Source organism: Varroa destructor, unplaced genomic scaffold (genome assembly GCF_002443255.2).
Source record: "Varroa destructor unplaced genomic scaffold, Vdes_3.0 BEIS01000007.1, whole genome shotgun sequence".
NCBI classification, from domain to species: Eukaryota; Metazoa; Arthropoda; class Arachnida; order Mesostigmata; family Varroidae; genus Varroa; species Varroa destructor.
The window spans coordinates 35,192,235-35,203,169 of NW_019211460.1; the positions used below are offsets into that span (position 1 = coordinate 35,192,235).

Here is a 10,935-nt window from a genome sequence, read left to right on the forward strand (position 1 = left end):
TAAGCTGCATGCGTAAAACTTGATGAGATTGTCCTATTAATAATAAAAATTCATAGTTGAGTAAAAAATGTTTGGCTGAAACTGTTGCTCATATACAGAACTGTGTATTGCACCAAAGCGTTTTTTACGATCACAACTACGATTTTTCAGGTCTCAAAAAAAATCACAGATAGTTAGTTTCATCGTCACTGCTGATAATTATGCTATTACTATTTTTTCGGTCAAACTTTTCCAACGGTTTCAAAGTTGCTTCTACTTGAAAGTGAAGATCTCTCCTGGTAGTTCAAAACATGTAATATTTGCTAAAAAGAAAAACATACGTAACGGGCGATATGATTGGCTACAAAATATCCTGAAGTTATCGAGCGGGATTCGGTGTGACGATCTTATCTATCAGACGATTGGATATTGTCGATATATAGCCATAATATCGCAAGGTTTACGATCTCACTATAATTCCGAGGCATATACGCATATTTATTCATTAGTTTCCTATAATAAAAATGGTGTTATTAGAAAATTTCGTAGAGAAGTTGTGTACGAGTACTACGTAGTTACCCGTCTCGACTGTGTCGTCTTTCACGCCGCACAGTGAAGCCTTGCTAAGCAAAAAGGTCCGCGGTAATTTTCTTTTTGTACATCATAACGCAACGAGGACGGAGAATGTAAATGTTGCTAAATAAAGATCTTATATGAATGTAATTATATGGATCAAGAGAAGTCTAATATTTTATATTGACATTTTGTTCCATAATAAGCAGTTTCACATCGAGCGAATGAGAATACATTTACATAGCGAACTTCCTTCATAGATAAAGTTAGAAGGCGTACGCCAGTGTCTATCTACAAAGAAGCTTTATGATGGTAATATATTCAGTGTTCTCACTAGGTCCAGCTAACAATGTCGTTCAATATATTAAATATATTTAGTTCGTTTTATACGAGGTGCGGATCGTAGCCTGAGTTGAGACAAGAGGATTCTCCGCAAAAGCGTAAATATTTACGCGTGTATTGCACTTTTTCCCAAAATGTGTATCGTACATTATTCAGTAGACAATTGTCAGCTAAATTAAATAGACATATTGGCTTCATCAAAAACTAACTACATACTAAGGCGTTTTATTCGCAACTGTGACTATGTTAGTCGTCTTTAGATGCTCTCCCTGCTTTGGCCACTGTCGTCAATGGAACTTTTCGAGACGTAGCTGCTGTCAAGACGGTTTTTACCTTTTTGAGTTGTATGCGTAGTCGGACGGCGTAGACCGAACTGAATCTTTTCCAGGCTCATTCCGTCACAATGATCGTCTGTGCCGGGTAGTAGTCGTAGTAGTAGTAGTAGTAGTAGTAGGTTGCTTTTAACCCGACTACTTTGACGGTGTTAGTCCGCTCTGAGATTACGGTAAGGGTTCCCACGTTGAGAATGAAATATATTTTGCATAATAATCTCCTGCTGACCAAAGTTAGCGAAGTTCGTTTTCAGGATTGTTGTTGACGGCTACGGCCCGGAGCCACCGCAAGCTCGCATCTTTGAACTGATAATTGATCACATACCAGATATAACTATAGCAGGCTCCTGGTGGTTCGATATCTTCATATATGAAGGGGGCTCGATAGGGACCGACGTTGGGCTTGGCAGATTCTTATAGGAAGATCCTTGCTCAGTTGCTCACATTATCAAGGTCGGGTCCTTTAACCTGCGGTGCAACACTGCATGTGATAATGCATCACTGATTTCGGCCACCTTAACACCTTGAGTTTTTCAACCAGTTTGACATTGTACAATCGCCACCGCTGAGGCTCCTGCCCCATTTTATGGTAAACGTCATTATTATCGGTCAACGTCCTCGTTGTCACCGCTCGATGAAAACAGGTTACGGTAATCCGCAAGAAACTTCTTGAAAGGAAGTAACAGATGAGTCGTGCTATCCGCGTCATCATCTTCGCAAAGTTAGCCCGCAGAACCTGGTTTTCGTTTCGTTCAATCAGAAGTCGTGTTCGTTCGAACAATGCAGAAATGCTATTATGGCTAAACTACCAGCTGAATAATGCCCGCTAAGCTAAACGGGAATTCTATGCAGCGGTTATGTGGCGCCAATGCCGGTCTGGCCTCTCGCTAAACGATGATCTCGGTTTGAGACGGACCATGGTGCGAGCCTTGTACCTTCACCTATTACAATTGTATAATTTGTCTTTGCAGTTTATGGTAACGATAAATGATCTTAGCATAGAATTATGTTCGTGAGCACCATGTGCTTATAAAGCACCTTAAATTGCTATGTGTTGATCCGTATCAATTGATAGACGTCAGTCGATGGTATCAGTCATCATAGTCAATTGGGTTTTGTGTGCGTGTGTGTGTGTGGGGGGGGGGGGGGGGGGGTACAACAAGAGTGGAACAAGAAAGGATCCACTTTTAATTTAGAATAAAACATTTTAAACCTTTTGGCAGGTGACAGACTGAAATGACTCCGTGGTGTAAACGGTGCCTACTCGTTTGTTGGAGCTATCGGTAGACGCCACAGCGGATTATAGCGAATTTTTGCTAATTGACCTTTCAGGTGTGTTATGATTTTCGGTAGACGTGGTTATCCATAGAGAAAAGACACAACCCTTATTTGGATGTTTCCCTTGTGGCTGTGACGCCCTCTTATTCATTTATTGCCTTTTTTCATACGACACTTGTAGCGATACAAAAAGTACACAGATCGTTTCCTTTCCTTTTTATGTATATATATTTCGTGCAGCGACACATTTCTGTTTGTCTGTGTGTTTAAATCGATGTTCATTCTTTACTTTTCTATAAATTAAATACGTCACTTACACACTGCAATTGCTGGCAAACTCACACATCATAAACTATATAATAATTATTTTATTGTAGAATACATTAATTAGTAGAAATAATAATAGAAACACAATACAATTAATAAATGAAGGAAAATAAGTTTATGTAGTTGCCACTTGTTCTTCACTTGGGCGGTGTTATCTTTTCCCTCAACAGTAAAATTTACGCAATCGGTATCGCTATGGCAGTCAGCTTGGCTAAGGCGTTACATAATTCGACGCAGGGTTTGACTCTGAATACTTTATGCAGCAGTCCTACGTCGGCTATAATAACAATTTGTGCCTAAAATCATTACACCTTTATCTGCTATTAATCCTCTTCGCTGGAGACATTTTGGAAGGCTTTATAAATAACTTAAATGGGCTTGTAGATAATACAGTATCTGTTATGTACATAGTAACAGCTGTGTGTGCAGTAAGTATGCATTTGAACTGTACCAACACATACTATTCACCTACTTTGAGGATGTTCTGAACAAAAATAATAATCTAATAGATTTTTTACTGCTGTTTCGTAAAAGTATTGACGTCCTGAATAGAGGCTATTGCTTGTCGGTACACGATTGCTTGGATTATACGATGAATTTCAGCCACAAAACTACGGGATTCTATAAATTTCGTTATAAGTATTTGAGGAAAATTTCACGCGATTTGTTCATTTTTTTCCACAATATATCCTTGCGTTAGCCAATGTCAAGTCAGAATCTGAGTCGAACTGCCCGGCTCCTGAACGCGTTCTAAATCTGTCCGCCTTCAGGATCGCTGTACATGGTCCTGTAGCATGGGCTTGCGTTAAACGTGTATAGATAGGTAAATGCCTTTTCATCGCGTACGGTGGTTTCGCATGTCGGTTAAGGGTACAGAAACTCGAACTTGGGTTCCTGGAAATTTTTCACTATTTGGTATTGCGAGATGACCACAAGTAGACAATAGATATGAATTCCGTCGATCGTCCATAATAAGATCGCTGCCAGCACTGAGAACAGCTGTGAAACACCGCAACATCGATACATTTTGTTACTTCGGCAGTGAGCAGGTGACAAGAATATGAGTAAAGGACTCAGCAAACAAATACACGCCTCGGAGTACCAAATGGTACCTGCGTTTACCATAAATCGTACATATTATTTGCGTAATTTAGCCGTTTCTGAACGGTAGCTATTGTTTGGTTCAGATAAGAATTCAACAAACAAAGTTGAATGAAATGCGATTTAAGCGGATGCTAGTTTAGAGCAACCCGGCCTACAAACGAATAGCTCTTCCTATACTTGAAATTTGTATTCCTACATCTTAAAGCCCCTTGTGCATATGGATGTCTACTTACATTTCGATAGTACCTGACGATGTACCAAAGACCAACGCCGACCATCAATAATACCTCCATCGACATGGCGATCATCCAGGGAAAATAGAGACACCTAAAATAGCAATAGTTGTTGAATCTCAGTACTTTATACAATACTCGTTTGTGGCATGAAAAGATATTCCCGAGATAGGCCATCATTCTGTATGTACACTTGATTCGTTTTGCTAAAGTCGCAAATAACATACGATGGTCCTAGCGATGTGATTAGGGTTGGGATTACATTTCGGTTGTTCATTTCAACTACTATATGTACCTATATATATATATATATATATATATATATATATATATATATATATATATAGAGAGAGAGAGAGAGAGAGAGAGAGAGAGAGAGAAAGCTTCGATCAAATAACGCTGGCTATGACGGTCGTACAAAATTGAAACGGCGAACTTGCGACGCCAAGCGATACTTAAATAGATGTTCTCGTTAGTCTGTTCGACGGCTATTGACTACAGCCAGTCGGAAAGTTAGCGTCATGGTAACCTCGCCGAGTATTATCGCACTCGTTGTTGTATGAACATCTCATTGAGATAGTCAATTACCGATTATCCAGTTTGACGCCCTTGCACAGAAGTAAGGTAAAGAGTAAAAACAATAGGCAGAGCACGACGGTCAGGGAAGCAGCTGTCACAGTCCCTTTTTGGGAGTATTCGAAGTATGGCGAAAAGAACCAGTCGGTGCGCCCTCCTTGCATAGCGTAGATGGCATAGAAGATAAACAACACGTGCACGACCTATTTGGTAACAGAACAGATTCAATTAATCAACAACAGTGTTAAGCACACCTAAGTTCCAGAAGTAACCATAGTCTTCCTAATCCACACGTATCACGTCAATCACATTTACTTTAGATGATTTTCATTTGAAATCTAGGAATTCGAGAGTTAGAAGCTGAAGGACCCTCCCGATTAGAAACAAGATTTACTTTTGCTCTTATAGTTCTTGCTAGTCAATAGGAGTTCGTAAGGCCGTACTAGAAGAATATAATGTACACACAGATTTACCCGGGCAAATTCTCGCTTCTGTCTTTCACAGTACGGTTCGCCGTATGAAATGTATTGCTAGTAGAACATTTAAATGCCCGAGCCCAAGATATGGGTGGTTTATAACTGCTATGAGCCCAACTCATGTTGATGTACGGCCCATTTCTTGTTAAAATTGCGTAGATTCTATATTTATTTACTTACAATCCTTCGTTCACTTACTATTCGTTCTATTTGATACTTCAAAACTCGTTCTCCTAGTGAGTTATTCACAGGTCTGATATCGAGGTAATTTTAGTGAGTTTTTTTTGAGTTCTTTGGTTCTACAGAACTCCTTCTACAGTGCCTACCTTTTTCTATAGTCATCGCACTCAGCTCTCGGCAGCAATATTAAAACCTAACGACCGATTGATTATGAAAGGACAGCTTTTAGTGTTATTACAAAAGGATCTGTGGGTCATTTCAAAAGGTGAGATAGTTGGGTCGTCCCCTCGGCGATTTTGCCCCTTCGAATATTTAGCATTTTGTTTTTGTTAGCGTTCAACAGTATTTCTAGGTACAATTGGTGTGCTACCCAAGTTGTTCAAGGAGATTTAGTCGATACGCACTTGAATGTGTTTGTTTTTCTGCCATACTTACTGTCGTATAGATGGCGACATAATAACTACCGAACCTGACGTTAGTATAGTGGTACATCATCAGCGGATTCCAGCATCTGTCGAGGATGGGCATTATACCCTTTTTGCTTGTGTGGTTACGATTCTGTCAAGGGTGATAGCAGTGCACTCGAGAAGGGTCTAGCTGCCGTACTTCTCGATGTGGTAATATGTACTTCTTGGGTAAGTTGTCCAGGTAGTACAACGATATAAATAACAAATCGACACGGGGCGCTCTCGCTGAAAAAGCTCCTTAGCAATGGCGTCCGCAACAGTAACTTCAATAAGCACCACGGGATCCAAACGCACAGTTACCCAATCAGATACGGCAGCAGAAAAAGGTACACAAAATATACAGGGTGAACAGTATATCAGCACATTCTACACTATTTGCCTATCGAAAATTTAAAAATAGCCACCTAAAAAACGCTCATTTACATTTACATATTTAATATTAATTTATGATAATAATTTACACATTTTGTCAATAGTTGGAGCTTGCTTGATTTCCATCGTAGCTTTACCGCTATAGGAGACAAATTTTCGTCGACTCACGGCTTTATTTATGCACATTTGTCGTACACAGGAAGTTAAATTCACTCTTCCTCTACACTCACTCGCACATTACTTTGGTACAACCGTCACGCTTTGTTTTTTCTCTCAAATACTGCTCGGTCAACAAACATAGCAAAGTTCTGATATACCGTTAGATTCTAAGTGACTCTCACCGCCAGTATTTATTAATATCGCCCCCAAATCAGCTTACTTCCGTAGTCAACTATTTTCCCGTTTAGTTATTCTGAAAGTTTCTCTTGCACGCCTTTAAGTTTGCGTCTTCTGAAGTCTTCAAATCTTCCGGCTTTCGTATACACTCTCCCTGCAGCTTAATTATTGTCTGCGGTGACGGTGTACATGTATTACCGTGCTCAGTGTATTTTCGTGTAACAATGCTGGTCTGCTCCCTCCCGGGTGTGCCTTCGCCGTCGTCTGATCTTTCCCTAAACATGACACAGGACAACACACGCTTGCCTTCGTCGCCAGCGCTCCACAGTTACCTAACTATCAGTGTCGATGCTACGTTGTTCTATTGTCTGCACGAGAGGGAATATCCGCTAGCATCGGTTGCCGGTTAGAGCCTGAAATTAGTTGCCGCAAACGCTTTTGGGCTATTAGATTTTTTCGCAGTACTATTTTACTAGTTTCGTTCAACGGATTGGTGCTTGCTCATTCACTCATATGCTCGGAGCAGCTCCTGGCTGTTTCTGTCGAGGTCGTCGTCGTCGTCATCGTCGCAGTTTGTTGTGGGGCGAGTCGCTGCCGTCGTCCAGGCAACGAAATTTTGCCGGTTCGTTAACGTCAACCGCTGTTCAGCGCGCTACTGCCGAATAGTTCCTGTCTTATTGTCCGCTGGACAGAAGCGAACAGACAGACAAGAATTGTCGTACAATGCCAGCATCAGCGGTAGAGAGTGAGCCTGCTGTTATTTATGTAAGTCGACGCTGACGCTATTGCGGCTTCGCCGAAAAGCGAAAGCGCGCTTGGCTTGTGGGTAGCTCAGTTGGTTGGTCGGTAAATCGACGAAGAACGCCAAGCTGTTACATTGACTGGCGTCCGGAAAAACAGGCCCGCCGAAAGGTCTCATTAGTCTTAGGCTATACTACATGCTCTCTGTATTAGGTTGATTTGAATTAATTCGCTGGTAGCATACGCAAAACTGCATTGACAACTCATACCAAAGAATCAGAGGTACTAACGGCTATTCCGAGATAGGCGATACAGTAGCTGGACCTGAGACGGTGATCTAAGTTGAGCGTGGAATAATCAGGGTTCTGAATGGTGGCTCCGGAGCGGCGTACGGCGCCGACGGCACTTAAAAAAACATTACCGGAATACCTTGAAATTAATGGATAGAAGTTCGAAGACAGTTACGAGAAACGTCACTCACAAAATGGCGATGAGGTTTAGTGAATGATCTAATCTATTCAATGTTCTGACAAATGTTTCTCATAGATCTTAGCTATAAATATTTGTCGGTCAGTAGCAAATCTGTCACTGACGTTCATTGTAGGTTTGCGATCAGATACGGAATTTCGTCGAAAGTGCTAAATTTGATTTTGTAAACTGTGCGACGACATCGATCGCAGAACCAGTTTCTTCTGGTAAATAGCGGCCTGGAGGTCGGTGACCTGAGAGGGTTCATTGCTTTCTAGCAGAAAACATTGCATGATTGCTGATGCTCATGCCTGCGGTTTACTAGAATCTTTTGGGCTAATCAGTATCCGCAAGCGGAAACTTGCATCGAGTCAAATATCTCTTACACCGACTACCTTGTTCACATATGCGTAGTTTAAATCAATAACGTGCGTTTGCTACACGCGCCCCCCATCTGTTCTTAATGAACAAAAACTACTTAACTTTAGGTGAATAATACTACTGTCAACAAACGATCGCAGTCGCTCATTTGTTCCATGACTAGAACACGAGATTCAATTAGTTGAACTTGGATATTTCCGCTTTGAAAAAGTTTTCCAGATGCTGAAGCGATCATAAAATTAACCACGTTGTCCTAGAACTTGCTAACCGCCCACACTCTGGGGGCTTGTGTTGACACCCAACTAAAAGCCACAAAGAACAGGGGTAGCGAATTGACTCAATTCAGTTAAAAAAAAAAAAAAAGAAAAGAACTTAGCGTCCCGTCTGTGTGACAAAATAGCATGGAAATTACAATCACTTACCCTTAACACGTATCCGGATTTCAGTTTTGTTTTCGGTTCTTCATACGTGAAGACCTAATGATTATGATGAAGACACGTAGGTCGATAAATGCCGTGCGACTCTAATAAATTATTGAGTGTTGAATATTCGTTGACGAGAAGATTTAATAATAACTAATATTTTGTAGAGGGTATCTTCTGGACAGCGAGAAGGGTAAGATGTGCGATTATGGTACACTTGTCCACATGAGCAAAAAGTCAACAACTGGGCTTTTGGGGAAATCCTGTGACAGATATTCAGTGGAGAAGGAAGCCAAGCAAAATATTTTGATTCCTTCAGACAGTCGTGTTTATTACACCTTAGGATGACTCAAGCTAACGTGCGTGAATTCTGAATATTGCTTTGATTAGTATCACGGAGGGGAAAAACCATGCAATTGCGTTTGTTCGATTGGCCTGACTACGGGCTGTTTACGTAGCGGTAAACTTCTTAGTTTCATAGAATATACACACCGTTTCTAAACACTGAGTATTTTGCCGGTTAGTTGCTCTCATCATAAAATTCTATTAACGTCCCAAATGTTTACGGCTAAGCAATGATGTAAGATAAATTTAACACATTCAACATGACTCTTCACTAAGCACTAAAGCAGACGTGAATGCGTTTTTGTATCGGTTTGCTAACCACAGCCCGAAATAAGTGAAGTGCTCACTTCGCAGGGAACCATAGAGCAGGCCAATGGAATGGCCGAAACCACGCATGATCTCGTCTTTAGGCCTGCGCCAATTCAACCAGAGGCAAAACATTGCTCTGTCTATAGATAGCAAATGATTCAATCGCCAGTTTATTGACCCGCTAGGGAAAATTTGCCACGTTTACCAAAGGGTAATCAATAATCAAAATATATTGCTCTTAAGTAATGTTAGCTTCTGAACATCACGAATCAGTTCCTTCATCTAAATAGTTACACAATTTACACTGAAAAAGTATTTTGACTATGACAATCTTAAGAAAAGTTAGCCCATTTTATAAAATAAGTTGATGCTTTACAAAAATAACTGTTATTTGGGCAGATTTCTCGTACTCTTAAGCCACGTGGAATTACTTCGAATTTCTCGAGTATCAACTTAAATACTGTAAGCCATATGCGGGTATATTGGAGAGGCCAATCAGACAATTCAGATGAACAAATCTAACCAACTGCTAGCTCTTCGTGCATCGGCGTCTCGTAATAGATCTATGCGGCATGAAAAGATCGCCAGTAGGTGCATACTGAATCAGCGAACAAATTTGTATACACGCGCCAGATAATTTTGCTATAAACTAAAGTTCATGACTGATCATCAGCATATTTTTATATCATTAAATATAATCGCGTGCACGTAAAAAGGAACGTCATCGATGTTTTTAATTTAAAAACATGTATATCATAATCGTAGATAGTGGCAACAGTGAAGATTTTCATATTGAGGAATAAAATAGGACGCATCTAGTTGCTCTACGATATATTTTAGTGGAATCAAGGCTGCATTATTGCCCATGTTCTGCCCATCGGATAGCTGTAAAAATGCTTCTTGGCCGATCCTACTGAAAACGCTTCTTTGTACACGTAGTCGATCTACCAGTTTAGCAAGCTTACTTAATTTTCTTATAGTAAAAAGGGGGAACGCTTTTACGCACCCTAATCAAGAAGAAGGAGGCTGTTTCAAATCCTGATTTTAGGCTCCTTCCGACATCCGAGAGTTTAGACATTCTGTATTATATCACGCACTAAACTCTTAACCATGCGCTTTTAGCGCAATGTTAGCATATGATCGTGTCATTATGATAAACCCTACTGTTCTTTTAGCCGCTTCATCGGCGAAAGCAATATATACGGATCGATATATATCGAACACATACGTGTTAAGTGACTGAAGAAAGAGCAGTTGGGCCGTCAAAGATACAACGTAGGACCTAGATCCCGGCCTCATCGATCTAGCACCAGTATCTTTAACATCAGATCACATTAGAGTCAAGCAAAATTAACAACAGCACCCTATCAATCCGAAAATTGCGATACGACTAATTATTTTTCTCTATAGCAGACGTCTTCACAAGTTCTCCAGTGGCCAGAAATACTAATTTCCTAGGCATGATGAAGGCTCTAGTGGATTTTTAGTATTTCAAAAATGGCGGGTTAGATCTGAATTAGCAGAAAGTAAGAATGTAATTTTTTGAAACTATCAAAGGTTTTCTTTTGGTCAGTTCGCAGCCGGGAGTGCCTCATAGACGAGATTTTTAGGATACTGCTACAGGGACCATGAGGTACGCAGGCTTGGCCTCGTATCTACACGTTCTTGACCGAAGTCCTTCCGGCATTGTTGGT

General features: G+C 40.6%; 1 protein-coding gene across 6 annotated transcripts; it reads right to left on the reverse strand.

Moving 5' to 3' along the window:
- Nucleotides 1-2,611: 2,611 nt before the first annotated feature.
- On the reverse strand, nt 2,612-8,834 carry pasi1 (septate junction component pasiflora 1). Of its 6 annotated transcripts, XM_022815802.2 has the most exons (6): nt 8,588-8,834; nt 7,607-7,745; nt 5,836-6,130; nt 4,757-4,947; nt 4,169-4,262; nt 2,612-3,830 (listed from the first exon to the last, which is right to left on the reverse strand). In XM_022815802.2, the coding sequence occupies exons 3-6, from the start codon at nt 5,926-5,928 to the stop codon at nt 3,696-3,698; spliced, it is 513 nt and encodes a 170-aa protein (XP_022671537.1). In that variant the 5' UTR covers nt 5,929-6,130; nt 7,607-7,745; nt 8,588-8,834; the 3' UTR covers nt 2,612-3,695. The 6 variants fall into 6 exon arrangements, with proteins under 6 accessions (XP_022671537.1, XP_022671534.1, XP_022671533.1 ...); XM_022815799.2 differs by lacking the exons at nt 7,607-7,745; nt 8,588-8,834 and adding an exon at nt 6,619-7,538; XM_022815798.2 differs by lacking the exons at nt 7,607-7,745; nt 8,588-8,834 and adding an exon at nt 6,581-7,538.
- Between the last annotated feature and the right edge of the window lie 2,101 nt (nt 8,835-10,935).

What these genes read in the sequence shown, in the direction of transcription:
- pasi1 (XM_022815802.2), bottom strand. Translation starts at nt 5,928, where the DNA reads ATGCCCATCCTCGACAGATGCTGGAATCCGCTGATGATGTACCACTAT. An exon ending in GGCGTCAAACTGGATAATCG is followed by an intron (nt 4,263 to 4,756) that starts GTAATTGACTAT and finishes TTGCTATTTTAG; the next exon opens with GTGTCTCTATTTTCCCTGGA. An exon ending in TCGTCAGGTACTATCGAAAT is followed by an intron (nt 3,831 to 4,168) that starts GTAAGTAGACAT and finishes GGTGTTTCACAG; the next exon opens with CTGTTCTCAGTGCTGGCAGC.